The 19,345-nt window shown below is 35.0% G+C and overlaps 1 protein-coding gene across 2 annotated transcripts in view; it reads left to right on the top strand.

Annotated features, from left to right (window-relative positions):
- LOC145662221 (protein Wnt-8b-like) overlaps positions 1–18,254 on the top strand; it is a 75,436-nt gene extending 57,182 nt beyond the window's left edge. Inside the window, exon 7 of one of the 2 annotated variants that reach the window (XM_081727556.1) lies at positions 15,792–18,254. In XM_081727556.1, coding sequence (XP_081583682.1) covers positions 15,792–16,012 — 221 coding nt within the window. In that variant the 3' untranslated portion in view covers positions 16,013–18,254. The remainder of the gene's footprint in view (positions 1–15,791) is intronic. The other variant, XM_081727555.1, reaches the window with a different exon arrangement.
- The last annotated feature ends 1,091 nt before the right edge of the window (positions 18,255–19,345 follow it).

Raw genomic sequence — 19,345 nt, forward strand, 5'->3', positions numbered from 1 at the left:
TTACTACACAAACTCTGGTTTGAGAATCCTATTCGTCCGTTTTATCCATCATGGATTTAAAGACTCCTAAGAGTTCATCTCTAAAGACATACAGCACATCATTTACCCTACTTCTATAGTTCCATGCCCTGTGTTTGAGACTGTTAGGATACTTTTGTTGACTAAATAATCCAGAGCATTTGTTCTTTTTGAAAACTTCGAGGAATAAGAAGCAACTCCCAATACAATTAAAAAAAAAAAAAAAAAAATCCAGTAACGTAACTTGAAGCTTCAGTGCCCCCGCAACCTTTAGTTATGTGCCCCTAGTTTCGATATATTTTGCGACCCTGGAGCTCGTGCGTCCCCCCTCCGCAACGAGGGTTGCGGGGTTGCTATTTACGCCTGTGCCCTTTTGTATAATCAACGGACTTTTCTGAAACTAAATTAAGTCTATGGGCATAAGAATGAAAATATAAGTAACAAGAGGTTGTAGTTCCCTACCTCACCAACCATAACTGGAGTTTCATCGTATGTTTGAGCAAGTTTTCCGTATTGAAAATTAGACAGTCAGTCAAACTGCGGCAAGATGAAGACGATCGCACAGTTCTTTTTCAACACATCAAACTGCATCCAAGTGCAAATTCAACTAGTAGGCTAGCGGCTAGAGTTGGAAAATTGTTTCATCGAAATTTTCTATACTAAATTAAAAACAAAATATTTTAAACTTAATTAGCATAAATTCTAAATAATAATTATTACTCGAATTGGAAGGAGCGTGGGCAAAATCTCTGCTTCGCTCTAATTATCATTACTATTCCCCTTTGCTCTTGAAACAGTTCCCATATAGCACAATGTGTTTCATCAATAGGCATTTCTATATATTTAATGACACTTCAGGGACTGACACTATCTTTGCTCCTTCAGGCATGAGACAACCATCTAAATTTATATACCGTTTAAACAGAAATAAAATCTCAATTAAAAAAAAAAAATAATGCCCGTAAGCTCAAATTAACATTCAATGAGAAACTTTATTTTGAATCAAAGTAAACCTATATTAAATTTTTGTTAGAATATCCTATGGAATATATTCTTCTTCTTCACTGTTGCTGTATTATTCAAATTTAAAGATAACGTATTAACATACAAAAGTAGTGTAAAAATGATAGATTAACATATAAATAATGCACCGGAACATCAGTCTCACAGTCACCGTAGCACGTCTTAAATGCTATTAGTATGAAAAACCTGCTACTTATATTTGTCCGAAATTGTATGCTGTTAAGACAATGAAATAACCTTATGAATACTGAAATTACAGCCAAGTTTCTATCCTTAGAATGGGGAAGCAAACGAAACAGTATAGTAGAGTTACCGCCCGCTCGATCCTCTACAGCGAGAGGAGAGCGACGGGCGGTGAGTAGAATATACATGTTGATGATATTCTAGATTCTCCTTGTTTTGACAGGGAACGTTCCTAATTTTTCCTGTTCCACTCAGCCGAACGGTAACACAAGGGCTATTCCAAAAGTCCAAATATGAGCGCGCAGGATGCTTCTGGCTGGCATGCTAAAAGGTGCTTCTGGAGTGAACGAACGCTATCGGGGTTCGCGTTACCTCTGAAATCTGCGGTATCAACAACAGTATGCTCCTATTTGGTGTTGGCATGTTGCATTCGTTCACAATGTAAATGAAGCATAGGCCATCCAAACTTAAAAAGAAAGAAAAAGAAAAGAAAGAAAAGAAAAAGGAAAATGTAAACATCTTCCATGTCGATAATGAAATTTGAAGATATATGAAAACAACGAAAAACTAATATTTTTACCGTTACCGCCGGTAACAGCGGTAATACGCAGTACACGTCCCTGTGTCTGAGACTGGGCCGCATAAGTGAGCCCATGCACGGAAGATACATACATACTTTGTGAAAAATGAAATGAAAATCTTTTAGTTTAACGTCCCACGATTATGCCCTTAAGGCTAAGGGAGACGGATGATTAAAGCAACTGAATGATGATGGAAGAATTGGTGGAATGGGAAAGTGGGAGGAAAGGAGAGTGCTCTGAGAAAACTCATGGTCATGATGTTGTCCACCACAAACTTATTTTATATTTGGGATTCCAGGCACCAGAGATAAGCGCTGTATCTTACGAGCAAGAGAATAAGTAAAAAAAAATCGCAAATAACACTTTATTTTTAATTCTCATTTTTAAAAAAGTCTTAAAAAGAGATTCAATAATTTCTAGAAATTAACAATAAGGAGTGTACTGTACAATTATCCAAAGTAATTAATAGATAAACTAAATTCTTATTTGGTAATCAGCATGCAAAAATGTTAGATTTACCTGTAAAATAGGTACGTTGACGCAGGGGCGGATCTAGGATGGAATTCTGGGGGGTTCTAATATTGCTACTTGGAGCTACTTTTAAGAGCTCCAAACTCTGGGATGGGTTTTATTTACATATAAAATACGAAAGTTTCCTCTTCTGGGGGGGGCGATTGCCCCGATCGCTCCCCCTTGGATCCGCCACTGCGTTGACGTGTCTTATGTATGTATGTGCAGGAAAGAAATACCTACGAGAAATTGTAGTCAAGGTAGCTCATAGCTACACCCTGCTTATAGGTTCAAAATGTCTTCAATATGTTCGGGTTTCTTTCCGACATAATGTCAGTAATATGAAATGCTGCCAGACCTTTTTCGTTTACCTGTAGAAGGCTGATCACGTAGAGAGACACGTGTTGTAGAAGCACTTGAACGATCCAACTATTGTTCTATGAATATCTTGTATTATTGTTAAAAATAAACATTCTAAGGACCAAACCCACAGAATTTCATCAGCCTTTTATGTTGCTGAGTGGACTCTTATTTCTTGCGTTTGCTCAATGTCTCCTTCAAAACCAATATTTTGGTTTAGTTATATACAAAGTAAAATGAACATACTGGCTTAAGTTCGTGTAAAGGGAAAACTTTTGCCAATAGATATCACTAAAGTCTTCGTATCTCTCTCATGTATTTTTTATCGTTGACGAAAATTCACGATTTCTCTTAGAAATTTCAACCTAGATATTTAATTTTTTTAGAGAATGAACTTCATAACGTATCAAAGGCAACAATCCGTGCCGATTTTTCATTTAGAATTTTATTCATTGTTGAAACAGTTACATTGTTAAAGGTTTGGATATCCATTTCAACAATGAAGAAAATTCTAAATAAAAAAATCGGCACGGATTGTTGCCTTCAATAGGTTATGAAGTTCCTTCTCTAAAAATTTGAAGTCTCTAGGGTGAAATTTGTAAGAGAAATCGTGAATTTTCGTCAACGGTAAAAAATACATGAGAGAGATACGAAGACTGTAGTGAAATCTATCGACAAAACTTGTCCCTTTAAACCAACCTTAAGGTAGAGACCTGCACGGGCCGAATTTTTCGGCCCGAGCCCAATCCAGCCCGAACGTACCTAGGCCCGGCCCAGCCCGGGCCCGAAAAGTTTTGGATATTTTCGGCCCGAGCCCGGCCCGGCCCGATAACTTTTTAATATTCTTGACCCAAGCCCGGCACGTGCCCGATAAATTTTTAAAATTTTTGGCCCGACCCCGGCCCGATAATTTAAAAAAAAAATTACCTCGAGCCCCAATCTTTCTCAAATTTAGTACTGAATTTGACCTAACCCTCAGAAACATTTTCTAAACTCTGGTTCACAACCTGACACTATGAAAAAAACATGATAGAACAAGCTTTTTATAAGAGAAAGAATACAGATGAAGTGTAATATCAAATTTTCATGCTACATCAATCATTTCCCGCTTAAACAGGTATAATTTTCTTGAGAAAGTGTACAAATTAATGTTGAGTTAGGAAGTTTTTTTTTGGGGGGAAGGGGTTCGATGGAGCCCTGTGGGTGCACCCCTGCCCAGCACAAATGAGACCTGCGTCTGAAGTAGTGTTGTAAAAAAACGTTTTTTTTTTCTGTGAAGTTTTTTTTCAATAAAAAACACCGTTCTTTTTCATGTTTTTTTTCAAATGTCTGTTTTTTTTTTCTGGCAACTATTATTTATTGATTTACGTTGCAGATTATTGAAATAATCAACAGAACTTGAGTCGAAGCCCTCGTAACTTACAAATCTTTTGTTTCTTTGTACCTATTTACTAGCAAAATTGTGTGATTATTCCTTTCGGTCCCAGGTCATTTTCGGCGTTTTCCTACATTTCAGTTAGTGATTTATTGCTCAAAAACCATTCATTCGATTGATATGGTTAAGGCCTTATTTTTTAGAAAATGGATGTGGCTACTTTTTTTTTGTAAGTTGCATTGCAGTGTTGCCGATGGGTGGGAAATTATTGAGGGAAATGTAGGGGTGAAAATTTACAAAAAATTCCCTAACCGAATTTCAAAATTTTTTGTATCTAGTACCACTGCTGCTATACGGGTTCAAGTCGCCTAAAAAAATCTTTGGTGTGTTGACAAGGTACAGTGAAATCCTGAAGTCACTTGCTTCCATCCAAAGAGGGAAAGAACAAATTCTGTCATACACATGAAATTTTGACACTTTTACGCTCACAAGGAAAAATCAAATATACCGGGGCTACAGCTTCTCTAACTATCCTATGTAAACTTTTTATGGTGCGTTCTGTAGGGAAAAGAGGAAGCTTTCAGGTAGTGGTACGTTTGTTTCAATGTAGCCAGTAAGAGGGTAATAAAAGAGGGGAAAAGGGAAATTTTCCGAATTTTTCACCTAAAAGCGGGAATTAATTGTTTTGGCTGGAAACACTACCATCAGACAGACGAAAACTATCTCAAAATAACCCTTAGTACTCCAAGAATATATCCTACAAGTATCATGGCGATATATAACAAACTAAGCATGAAATTTAAAAAAAAAATCTCATTCTATCTCAGAAATTCACCATTTTCTTACCATTTACAGAATATGGTTTATTATAAACCTCAACTGTACTTTCCCTAATTATTCTAGTGAAACTTTTTATGGTGCATTGTGTAGGCTAAGAATGAGGCTGTTAGACACTGTTACGTTTGTTCGAATGTAGCCAACAAGAAGGAAAGAATAGAAATAAAAAAGGGATTTTTTTTTCAAAACTTGCCCTAAAATCTGGAATTAAAATTTTCTGTAACTGGCAACACTACTGTCAAACACACACAAACTATCTTAAAATAAGCTTTGGTATCCCTCTAATATATCGTACAAGTATTGTGGCGATATCTAATAAAGTAAGCATGTCAATAAAAAAAATCTCATTCTACCTTAAAAAAAATCACAGTTATCTTCCCAATTAGAGAACAAGGTCTACTGTACCTCCCCTAATTATCCTATTGAAACTTTCTATAGTGCGTTGTGTAGAGCAAAGACGAAACTTCCAGATACTGGTACGTTTGGTCCGATATAGCCAACAAGAGGGAAATAATAGAGACAAAACAGATAATTTTTCCAAAATTTTCCTCTAAAATTTGGAATTAAAATTTTCTGTAGCTGGTAACACTGCTACCAGAAAGACGCAAACTATCTTAAATTAAACATTGGCACACCACTAATATATCCTACAAGTATCATGACGATATTTAAGGAACAAAACTTCTAATTACCAAAAATATATTACAGTAAACAGAAAAGTAGGTAAAAACTAGAAAAATCAAGGGTTACAACCTAAATACGAATTTTTCGTGCGTTCCCTAATTACCCCATTGTAACGATCTGTACTTGTGTTTGTTAAGTAAGGACAAATGTTCGATTGGCGTAAGTTGACTTGCACTCGGACGTATAGGTACGGATTTATAAACAAAAAATACTAATTTTTTGCCCAAATTTAGGAAAATTTTAATTTCCCTAATTGGCAACACTGTACGCAGGCCCGTCCAATTGATGTCAACAGTTAGGTATCCATTCGAGGTATCTACCTGGCAAGTATAAGGAGGTCTTTCTACAACGAAGGAAGCTACAGGGGGAAAAAAAGTAAAGGAAATTCGAAATTAGAAAATTCTCGAATTTTTGACTGGGATGAAATTTGAGAAGGAAATTCGACACCAGAAGGAAAAAAATTAATATGATAAACTATAGTCCAACCATATTTTGCCAGAATAATATCCCGATATCTTAATTAGTGTCCACACAGGAGCGGATTAAACAAATGACACACCCATGTGTGCCACTTTGGCCACCTGGGCCACCGAGTATACATTTGATTACATTTTTTGACTACTAACTCGTGTTGTTGTTGTAGTTATAGTCTCGACTAATAATAATATCGTTGTTGTAAACAATAACTTTATATGGAAAATTTTCTCTCCTTTTTACATCTTAGTTCCTACACTGTTGGTGAGAAATGCAGGGTGTTTCAAAATGAATTTTGGTTTTTAAGTCTTCGTAGTACTTATTACATTTTACGTACAATTATAAGCAATGCATCAAGTAAAAGAGCACCTCAAACAGTCTTTGCTACAAGTGTTCCATGTGAGATTCATTCGTCACACGGCACACATCTAGTCGATAGGCGAGAAAGGCCCATAAACTTTCCGCCATATGGCACAAAACACATTCAATTTAGGGGAGTCTCGTTTCAAGTGTACCATCTCCTGAGGATATACTGACGGCCAGATACACACATTATGAGTGTTCACATTAGCTCTTAGGTGAAATGTCGATTTATCACTGAAGACGACACGATCCAGAGAATCTTCATTGTTATGCAGCAATATTTCACTTGCGAAATTGTCACGTAAACCGTAGTCTGTAGGCTTTAGACCTGTAGCAACTGCAAACGATAAGGACATAGTTGCAAGCGTCTCATTAATATTCTTCACACAGACCGTTGCACTGTACAGATTCAGTCTTTATTAAGACACAAAAAACTTTCTGCTCTCTAGTCTACATCTTTGCTGCTTGCTCTTTCTAACGGCAGACAGAAGAAACAATGCATGTACATGTGTGCGTACAAAACTGTTTGAGTTGCTCTTTCATTTAATATAATATTTATAATTGTAAGTTAATTGTAATAGATACTACAAAGTTTCAAAACCCTAATATTAATTTTGAAACACCCTGCATTACTTCAAATTGAGTCATTCTATATTCATGTCTTTTATATACATGTCATAAGGGCCGGTCCTAATCAATTTGTCGCCCCATGCAATGGCATAATTTGCCGCCTCCACCTTTCTCCAGAAAGAACAAATCTTAAAAGTCATGATTTTAAGTATGCTATTCCAGCATGAACAACAAAGGTGAGGGTAAGTGCAGTTGCACTCAGAAAGGCTTAAATACTTACTAAAAATGCAATCCCGTTGTGTCTTTTTTAAAAAAAATATCAATCTATTATGTTAGTGAAAGATAAAGCAAACACACCTGTAGAGGAAAGATGGTAATCCTTTTTATAGAATTCACTATCGAGCTTCAATCTCAATGTATCAGTTTGCAATTCCAGTGCAACTAGCTCTTTTATCTTTATTTCTTGATTTCTCTTCAATATCTGTTAACATTAAAAAAAAAAAAAACTTGTTTCTATCTTCAATAATAAGGAACTTGTTTCTGATGAAAACAAGACTAGTTGTCATATCAAAACTGTGATAACTTACTAAATGGAACAGATATTCACTACTATTCGAGAACTGAATTCTTGCATTTGGCAACAATCAAGCAATTTGTGCTCGGATTTATTCGACCATTTGCTTTAGCATTGTCCATGTGGCCTTAAACTAATGCAACCTAAACATAATTTATAAATGTAGTATTCAAATAGAAGGTCAGCTTAGTAAATGTAACTACCATCATCATGAAGTCTGTTTCCAACAAGAAATATTTAATTTAAATAATATACTTATGACAGATTTTGCCGGACCATCCAAACTTGCCGTTACACGCAAATGCACGTGTTACAGGTATGGTAGAGCCGGCTCTACATATTATATATATCTAGTCGACAAATTATTAATATATGACATTTAGAAAAATACTATTAGACAAATTAGTATTACTTTTTAACTTTAGACAAGTTATTTGAATTTTATACTGTTCGTGACATTATTTTCGTACTTATTAAAGGCCTGCTTTCACGAAAAAACAAAATTTAATTTCTACTTTTATTTCTTAGTTGATATTGATGAAAACTGCTGAAACCCGAATTGTTAATAGGTATGGTATCCATGTAAATTGCAAAATATTTGTAGCGTATTAGTATCTAGCGTTTAATTTATGTTGCATTTTACGGTGATTATACCTACATAAAAATATTTAATACTTAAATAGACGTAAGATGCATTAGAAATGACTATTTGAAAAAAACGAAATTTAGAAAAAAAACGAGAGGCAATGTTTTTTTTCTAAAAAAAACGTACGTTTCTGAAAAAATACGAACGGTTTTTTTTTTATTTACAACACTAGTCTGAAGACCAAGCAAGTAATCGATATGGAAACATGAATATCCCGTGTAAAGAGCCTTGAAGCCAATACTTGAATATTATCTATATTATATACTATATTATACTAGTGGCGTATACACAATTTCATCAAGCGTGTGTTCAAACACTCACATTCATATTGGTAATATTTTAATATCACTTAAATGTGTATTATAATGTTTGTCTTATATGATGTATCCGAATGTCACTTTTTTTTTTTAAAGGATAATAATTAATAAAACTTGATTTCGAAACTTCAACTATTAAGTTTGAGCATTTTCTACCCTTTTAAAGTAATAAATATTGGCATTGCTCCAGTCTTGTCTCCTATTAAATTCAACAAAACGTGTCTCCTTCCGTTTTCGAGACAAAACGTAACGAGACTGGGGACATGGTTTGTCTCGTCTCGTGCGCATCCCTATCTATGGGAGTCGCTAGTTTACACACCCCTTTTGTTAGCAGGCGTTTATACACAAACCTTAAAAACGGACTCCTCTATTTCTTGAGTTGAGTTGATTTTGAGTTTAATGTCCCTTTCAGCAGTGAGACTATATGAGACGGGACCTACTGATTAATGTGGAATCCGAACCATATTAGCTTTCCCGAGAATCGACCCCGGGTCTCCCACACCAAAGGCGCGTACGCTAACCGCTTAGCCACGGAGAAGCTCTCCTCTATTTCTTATCATAACACATGTAATAGAAAATCTTGAAATATAGAGTTGTGACAAATGTTGGTAATATGTTTCTTGCTTTCTCGCCACTGACGTTTGTGTAAGCCCTAAACTAAAATTGAGTTTTTAACTTTTATTTGGGGAGGGTGGAATGGGTAGACAGCGGGATCGTTTGAGTGGGTGGAAGTGAGAGACCCGTGAAACTAGTGATGAGCGCAAGAGTCTTGGTCTTGCAGTTTTTGCAAGAGTCTTGCATGCAAGACCAAGACCATGACTAGGAATCCCGATGCAAGACCAAGACCAAGACCGAGGGGTGCAAGACCAAGACCAAGGTCGATACCATACCTGCAAGACCAAGACCAAGACCAAGACTCTTGCGCAAGAGTCTTACACAAGTACCGGTACTACTTGCATTTTTTTATGGAATGTAAAAAGGGGAAAAATCGTTACTCTTTCATTTGAATTTCTTGGCTTCAGTAAAAATGCCGCTGAAGTGAATGTGTTCCCAGTAGTTTATGCGGTCCGTGTGAGTCGATCTGGTCCTGTAGCAGATGGCTACAGTATTTCATTTTCTGAATCGGTTGTTCGCATTTTCTGCAGTTATTACTCGTTTTCAAGTCACACAGGTGTCATTCTAATCAAAGATTGTTGACATCAAGAAATGTATCATTGGTGCTGAATTATGTAGCATTCCTGTGTTTCTAAATGATGAGAATTACTTATCGAGAAATCAGGCACTACTCTACTAGCGTGTGTTATCTGAAGTAAACTTAATCTTTTGACCTTCGAGCTGGTAAAGTTTGTCGACTCGTCCTACTTGAATAATTTCGCCTTCGGTACTAGGTTCGATTCCCGGTGGGAGCACTCAGTGTGTAAAAAGCCTTTTCAGGCCAGCCACCCTGAGTGGGGTTTTCCTGGGTTTTTCTCATTCACACCAGACAAATGCCGGGGTGGTACATAACTTATAGGTCCAGGGACATCATGCCTCATACGTGACAGGCTAAATGGCCGTAGATACCGAAATCCCAGAAATCTAAATCCTAATCCTAATCGTCCTGGGATAAATACAGCAAAAGAGGGGTTTGTTTTTCACCCTTCAGCTGCTTTGCCTCATGCAATCTGCTGACGAAACGCCACATAGTCCAGTAAGAAGACATTTACAAAATAAAAACATCAAGCGGCGAGAGCAAAAAGTTTATTTCATGCGTGCTTCGAAGATTTCTTTAAACCTGGTTTGATTATAATCAATATTATTTTAATTTTTTCTCTCTTTTTTGGCCAATATTGCTAACATACCATCAGGGCCGGCGCTAGCAGTTTTGCCGCCCTGGGCGGTACTTTCAAATGCCGCCTCTTTAATCCGCAAACCTTATTTTGACAGAGGACGTTCAGGTATTAAGTAAAAGTAAGATGCCATATTTAAAAACATGTATGAAAAGAAAAAAAGTAAACAAAAAATTGAACTACCTCTCTCGAATGCTTACGTAATATTTAAATGACTCCATACATGACACAATATTCAGTATGATCGATTTCGCTGTAGTACGTGATATACAGCAGGACATACAGAAAATTTCAAACTATATATGCTTTAGTCTGACTAAGAATTTTAATTTTTATGCTTAGTTTATATCAAAAGGCGTTTCCAATAATGTGGAGCATGAAGATAATATAGTGAATCAGATATTACGACAAAAGAAGTGATTAGTCTAAGCCTTATAGCGTACTAAAACACAATAGAAATACACAAATTTTACATACTTTAATTGAAAAAACGTTTCTTGCTTTGATATGAGCAAATTCCTTTTCACATTCGCGTAGTCCAATGTTTCAGCCAATTCGTGTTCCATTGATATCATCACTAGACCACCCAAGCGTGTTTCAAATATGGAAGAACGTAGACAGTTTTTAATAAGCTTAGAGCAAGTTTCGAAAAACTTCTTTCTCTACTTGCCACTGTTACTGGTAAGGTATACAAAATCATAAGTGCAACACTGACATTGGAAGCAAAGTCATATTCCTTAATTAATTTTAGTCTCTTTTGGTGAACTTTTAGGCTAAATTATAGCCGGTAATACTTTCATTTCGTCTTTCAAATTACTGTGGTTAATATCTTTCGATTCTTTGCGTATTTAAATGCAGTCAATTTTCAGACAAAAGTTCAGGTGGTATATCTTTAAGATTACTTATATCGTAAATAATATCAAAATACTCGCTGTGATGTTTAAGTTGCCCAAACCTTTCTCTTAAAGCTAACACAATCACGTCTAGAAGTTTGTAATAAAAATCGATCTTGTACCTTGTTTGTGGATCTTCAATATTTTCATCTTCTGCCTCGTACTGAAACTGTCTCTTCTTCTTTCGACTTCGAGCTTGCACTGTATTACCTATCCGTGGAACATCCATATCTAATGCTGATGCCAACTCCATTGCATCAACTAAGTAAGGTTGAAACTTTGCATAATTTCTGCTCCTCTCAAAGTATTTAGATATATTTTGAAGAAACCCGATTGCATCCGAAACGTGAGAATCAATGCTTTGGAGACTTTTGCTTACTATGTTTATGTGGAGTGAAAAGTCATACCAGATAACGAGTGAGCAAAGAAAGTAAAGCCACGCAGCTGGTTTGCTATACACAGAGCATCTTTGGCGACCATTCTATCTGTTCTATTATCGTTACTTATTTGAAGTAAGGCATCATAAACCTCTCCTATTTGATATCTAAGTGGAGTTAGAGCATCAATTCGGCTTTCCCACCGTGTGGTGCTGAATAGTTTTAAAGTGAGGCTGCTAATATGTTCCTTTAGTATGGTTCAACGTTGAACTGACACAGAAAAGAAGTCATAAACATTTTTTATTATACAAAAAATGAAACGGTGGACTGAGGTGTTCTGGTTGCATCGTTAACGACAAAGTTTAGTAAAGGAACATAAAAGGCTTGGGAATTTATTTCTAATATTCTCTTCTGAATGCCTGAATGTTTGCTTTTCATATTGGAACCATTGTCATATCTTTGGCCCTTCTTGTCTTCGATAGGAAGTTCATTTCCTTTTCTGTTTAATTATTACTTCTGTCAGTCCTAGACCAGTGGTGTCTGTTATTGGTACGAAAGCAAGAAAGTGTTAGCAAATTTTTACAAGGCATTCTTCATTACTCTATGTATATAGTTTGTACAAAACGATTGTTGTCATTTGCTCTGTACCAGAAATATCTTGTGTACAGTTTAGTATTATACTATAATATAATGCAGCTCTCAACAAAGACAGTATTTTACTTTCAATTTATTCACTAAGAATTGGAATAATTTCATTTTGAACATCTTTTCCTTTGTAATGGTGGTATTTATTTTGTCCTCCCATGATTCTTTTAATGTGTTCGGCCATGACGCTGTCAAATTTATATTGCTTAAATATAAAAACAATTATATATATAACGTGTACTCTAAAATATAATTGTTGATATTTTTTTTCAGCAAACTTTCTGAATTTTTTTTTACTAGTGTACACATATAACATTTCTGGTTAATGAAGTTTCTAGAAAAAAAAAATAGTATATACAAAAGTACTAATACATTTAGAGAAACATCAAAATTAACATATTTAAAACAGCAAACAGTAAAAATTAAACATAATTTTGGTACTATATAAACCGACAATTGTAGAAACGAAGGATAACACATGACGATTAATAAGTGTTTCAGTCCTCTATACTTAGATTTTGCCATAATCCCAGTCACACAATAATAAACAAAAATATCATTTTATACTGTATATGTCTTTGAAGTAGCAATTATTAACATTCAGAAAATGTTTATATTTATTTTAGATAAAAAATTTCGTCTAGCTTGGGTGAAGATGGGAAGGAGTTTAATTGTTGATAAGATATGAAGAATTTGTAAATTGGTTAAAAATCGCTGCTAGAACCTAAATGTCTCTAGGTATTGTAGGCTAGAACCGCTTGTCTCAAGTGGGATTGTACCTTTTGTATACTTGGAGTGGAGCGTTAGAATATTGCTGAATAGAAAAAAAAAATATCAAAGACACTTGATAATCTTACCCGCCCTAGTTGAAAATCTTATCTACACCACTGCAAGGGAAATCTTGAACGAGATACCTGCGGCTAGTAGTGTGATCATTGAAAATGAGGGGCAATGTTCTGAATTTCCTTAGTGAATATTTTCCTGAATCTGAGTGAATTAAGTTTAATTACATTCTCAGGTGAACACAATTTTGTTTTTCCATGTGGACCTATTATGAACCATTATATTTTGATATTATTCTTTTCTTTTCCAAATTTTGCCGCCCACTAGACGTGCCGCCCTGGGCGGTGGCACGGCTCGACCCCCCCTCGCGCCGGCCCTGCATACCATCATCATAGCTATTCTGCCATTATTGGCAGTTCACTTGCTGCAACTGAGAAGCTTCTATGTACGGTGTTCTCAGCTAGTCTCTTCATCTTCACGTAGACATTTTCTGTTTTAATACCTTCCTTCAACTACAGTCTCCTTCGGTTCTCCCTCTCCTTTCCTTCCACCATACTATCTAGCACGTCCCTTATAGTACAGTTCCTCCTCAGCCAATGTCCCAACTAGTTCATCTTCCTCCTCTTAACTACATCTAAAATTTTTCTTTTCTCCGCTACTATTTAGCTACTGCTACTATTTCTAACACCTTCTCATTCGTTTTGCGTTCAACCCAGTTAATTCTCTCCTTTTCCCTCCATGCCCACGCCTCCATTTTTTCATCGCTTTTGTGTAATGTCTATGTTTCTGCCCTATAGAGTACATTTGCAATCAGTAGAACAAAATCTCAATATTTAATTGGAAGTTTGTTCAATACAAAGATTAGCTAATCGAGGTTGAAAAGTAAAGAATCTGACGCCTTTAGAGTGTAAAAATAATTTTGCAATTCATGGCATTTCAGTAATCTGGGCCGTATTGATTTTCTTTCATGCGTCTTAGGGGCATATGATATTTTAATCACGCTCGACTTTAGCAATAGGAGCTAAATACACGGTTCTGATTGGTTGAAATTATCCGTTTCTCGCCATGTAGCATAACACTTTTATCATTAAAATAATATAAAAATAATAGTCATTTGCTCTTCTAGTAATATATAATGCATAAAAGTGATTTATTTACGTTACGAAATACAGATGAGCGAGCGTCAACGAGCGAAGGGGGTTGGAAGCCCCACAGGGCTCGTTTTGTTCCACCTTGACCCCCATGATAATACCACTTGACATCACGTCATATCGGGTTGTGCCACTTCGATATAAATCTAACGTCACGCGCTTCTTGTGACCAACTTAAAAGAATGGCCTAGGGTAGGGCGTGAAAAAATATGCATCTCAGGGGTAGCCTCTCCAGTTTGGGAACCAGTGGAGTATTGAATCTGTTTAAAAAATATATAAAAAAGATTACGAAACGTTGTGATTTATCTTATAAGTAGTTAAGTGTGGGCACCCATTGGAAAAAAAAAAAATAAAGGTCATCGTCTATTTTATACACTATCATCATACACGAAGGTAATCTATATTACATTTAGTAATAAACATTGTATTTCCGTTACTATTGGCGCATTGTAGAATTTATTGTTCCTTATATCCAGGGTACAATTTACTTATGAAAAGCATAAGATTTTTTTTAAAGCAAGACTTGCAAGACTCTTGCAAGAAAGTCCAAGACCGAGACCAAGACTGGATGTGCAAGACTAAAACCAAGACCACCCCGATCTTGGTCTTAGTCTTGCATTTGCTCATCACTACGTGAAACTGTTGAAGGCGTAGATAATATAGTATGTTAAATACAGTGGAAGTATTTGAGATTCAGTGGAAGAGATCTTAAAAAGAGTAGGGTGAATCGGTGTATATTTTTATACAGAATAGAAGGATATATTGGTCTGTAAAATATTGGTTTTAAATAAAAAACAAGTTTGATTTTTGTGATCAATTCATTGAAATGTAGATCTCAAAGGAATCGATGTGTCTATAAACATCAGTTTCTTTTCAGTTTTTTTTTTAAACTTAAAAAATCAACGATTTAATCTTATTGCGATTCAGACATTTCCAATCTTAGCATATATTTCTGCAGTATATTCTCTACCAAATATATTCCGGATTTCTGCTATGTAATCTACATGAACCCACTTGCTTTTCCTGTTTGCAAGAAACATATTAAGGAAAATTTAGTTTTGGTATCCTACCTGCTTGTGTTCATTCTGCGAGTTCGTCCCGATTTTTCATAACTATGTACTATAGTATAAGGGATTTATTTTGTTAATTTTAATTTTCTTTGGTATCACTTTCGATGCTAATAGGATCTGCACAGATCCATGGGCGGAGTTAGGAATTGTCTGCTGGGGGGTGCAGATTTTTTGGTCGGTCTCGGACCTGTGGAATATTTCCTAGAAGTGTGTGAAGTTAATATGAATAACTCAGTTTTGACCAAAAAGTTGGGAGACGATGCCCCCATAGTTCCGCACATGCATAGATCTACAGTACGTACTTCCGCCAATGATCTACTTTTAATTTCCTGACTATTACCTGTTACCAGCATGCTGTGCTTAAGTATTAGTTTGTAATCTCTCTTCTTCATTATCAAATAGTAGCAGAATTTGATTGCAATAATTGACTAAAAACGTTTGAATTTGCTCGACACAAGCCTAACTCGGCAAATTTCAAACCTATCAAAACTCTATTTTCATTTGATCTGTTTTCTTGTTTCGTGGTAGGTTGGAGAGGAACTGAAGGTCGTGTGTGCTCTAGAGCTAAAGGACCTGGAATCACTCGAGAGGAACGCAGAAGCTGCAAGGTATTGTGTCGACAGTGTGGGCATAGAGTGAAGCGACGGCAGCGAGTTATCACTACAAGATGCAACTGCAGCTTCAAATGGTGCTGCGATGTTCAATGTGAAGTTTGTCATAAAGTTATATTCGATCTTTCCTGTGAATAAGCAACGTTAGAAACAACAGTTCACTCAAAATAGAGTTCATCTCCATGAACACTTGATTTGTTAAGTGTGAGGTTCTTTTAAAGTTGTGATCCAGAGAATTGGCATCCTGATACCAAGCCAGTATTATATTATTCATTTTTTTGTTTCGAAATCGAAAGGCACAATTTCATTTTAGATAGTACAAATTGTATTTTCTATATTTCATTCAGCAACAATATTTTGTTGAATCCAAAAGCAGTACTTATATCCAATTGAAATGTGTGTTTACATTCCTGTACTAGAATAATATTAATACAAATTGTTGTTTCTAAAATTTGACTAGATTTAAAGATTCATGAATTTAAAACTAAGAGCCAATCAACATGAAATGACTGGAAGACGTTTCTTAAACTTCAAATTTTGACGATGAAGTTTGATATCATCACTTGAAATGTATTGATTAATTCTCTGATTTCGGTCGTTCTTATTTGAAAGTTCTTTTGTTTCAATATTCCACAACAAATTTTTGGGCCTTCCTTAGCACTAAAATATTACAGGCCACATTTCTGAACATCTCCTCGTGAACTGTCGCCATCTTGAAATCAACTGATTGATGGTTGTTTATGAAACGCTGACATCATAATGTTGCCAATTAAAAAGTTGTAAATTATCGCACGCACTTTACAGTTATTTTATATTGATGGTACTCTCCGTTTGAACTTCATGATACATCAAAATCATGCAGTACTTTTGAACCATCCCGAACAAAATGACTGACCAATTTATTTCCAAATATATTGATTTCCTCTGTAGACACTTTGAGTACTTTGAATGTCAAGCAAAAGATATCGGTTTCATAGAGGTATGCTCCAACTCTATATTCTTCGGAGAAAACACAAAATGAAACTCAAAGGGCTTAAAATTGATAATACAGCAATTTGGTCAGATTTAAGAACTGTTTCGGGAGTTTGGTCTGCATTCACAGTATAATATATTCTTATATGGTAGATTCTCTACGTCCTACTTGAGTTGTTAGATTTGTTATATTGTAAACTGTCACAGAAACTTGATCCTTTATGTACTAATATCTTTTTGAAATTCATCTTTGACTCATCTTAATGTGTGATTGAATACTTTTTTTCTTCCAAAATATTGATGATATAAGAAGCGTTTTAAAATTTCAACTATTTTACGGAATAGGAATGGTATATAAATATATCAGTTTTAAGTATTTATATCATTTCGTCTAGTTCTACTTTTTACACCTCGAAATCAAATTAAGTTTTCACAGTATTTAATGTCAAATAACGCATCTTCATTTGATTAAACAGATTCAACTACTTCAATCGGTATTTTTAAAGTTTCACCAGAATTTATAGACAAATATATTGTATAGCTATATGAGTGCTTAAATGACATAAAGAATAAACGATATTTGATAATGGAATGTATCTCAAAACGAGTAAATTTTAAATAATTTTGGAGACAATTATTCATACGAGTATCCTTTTCACAGTTATTTGATCAAATGCACATGTTATTTGCGCAAGTAACTTTGGAAAGATTCCTGTTTCGTTGACAGGTTAGAAGTTATGTATAATGGCATATTTTTCATTTGAAACGTAGTGTACTTAAAACAAAATGGCCACTTAGTTTACATTTCTTTAATAGTATGTCTTTGTATTCCCCTATAGAACGTACGTTACATAATTTTGTAATTAGTCAGATAAAAAAAAAAAAATCTTCTTTGAGAAAGAAAACTAAGATTTTGAAAACTAACGGGAGATTTTCTCAATTTCCACAATATTCTTTCTACAATTAATTGCGTATAAAGAAGAAGTCTGGTGGCAATGGGCGTAAATTACGTTGGGCGTTCTCTCAGTTTTCTTTAGTCAATGAATGAAAAAAAACCTTATGAATTGTTGGAACCAATCATGAAACTATATTTTTTCGTAGAGTATGCTCTGTTGTCAATTCTTTTAAGTTTAAATGGCTGTGATGACCTTTAAATTCGTAAACGAATGAAGATTACATGCTCGATAGGATAGGGAATAGTTTATCAGTATGTTTCAATCCATATAATTACTTGTAATCTTGTTTCTTCATATATTCGTACATATACAAGCATATCAGAAATGTGGCAACACTGGATATGAAACAAGAGTTAGGGTAAATCCAGTATAGTTCTGTTTGTTCTTGAACATTATAAATTGTCTATATTTTGGTAAATTTGTAAATATGTATAATAATTAGAAAATATATGTTTGTTTTATTTACAATAACTGTGTGTAATTCATTTTGAAAACCCCTTAAAAGTAATGAAACTATTTTCTGCATTAATATATATACATACAAAGGATTTTTTAAAAAAACATTGATAGCATTAAACATACTAAATACTTTTAAACTGTTACACCATCCTTATAGAGGAGATATATTATAAAAATATATCAGTTTGTATATAATCATTATCATAGGTATTCTGCCATTATTGGCAGGTCACTTGCTGCACTGAGAAGCTTCCGTCTTCGTCTTTACATACGATTTTTCTGTTTTGGTGTCCATCAATTGTAGCCTCGCTTGACCTCTCCCTCTCCTTGCTGCTATACCCTTTAGCACGCACCTCATAATACAGTTCCATTTTGGCCAATGTCCCAACTAGTTTCTCTTCCTCTTCTCAATAATATCCGAAATTGCTCTTTTCTCCCTCGCTATTGCCAACACCCTCCGATTTGCTGTCCGCTAGACCCAGCTAATTCGTTCCATCTTTCTCCACACCTACATTTTGAAAACTTTCAGTCATTTTTCATCACATTTGCATAATGTTCATGTTCTTCACATAAAGCATTTTATGAAGTATATAAAATATACTTCTCTTTCCCCTAAAGGCTTCTTTCGCCATTCCTATCCTTGATTTTATTTCACGTTCACATTTCATAACATCACTAATAATATTAGCCAGGCATAGTAAACTAGTAACCAGTTCTATTTTCCCCCCTTGGTACTTGTATATTTGACACTGATCGCTTCATTCCATAATACTGTCATATTTATTACAATCCGTCCATTCCGTATATATATTGGTAATAACCATTTTTCTTTCTTTCTTTCTTTCTTTCTTTTTTTTTTTTTAATGATGCTGGTACTTACTAATATATTATTACAGCAACTTTAAAAATGTCTGCCAATATACCCCCATTCCTCACTTCATTTTCGAGATTGAAAATGCAGGCATTTGCAGAAAGTAGACTATATACACTATGTATTTGAAAAGTGTCCATAAAACCCCATTAAAGAAAACTTCCAGAAAAGGTGCGGTTACTGTGTACCATTGAGTATCTCCAGAAAAAGGCA

Source organism: Thermobia domestica, chromosome 10 (genome assembly GCF_964235325.1).
Source record: "Thermobia domestica chromosome 10, izTheDome1.hap1.1, whole genome shotgun sequence".
NCBI classification, from domain to species: domain Eukaryota; kingdom Metazoa; phylum Arthropoda; class Insecta; order Zygentoma; family Lepismatidae; genus Thermobia; species Thermobia domestica.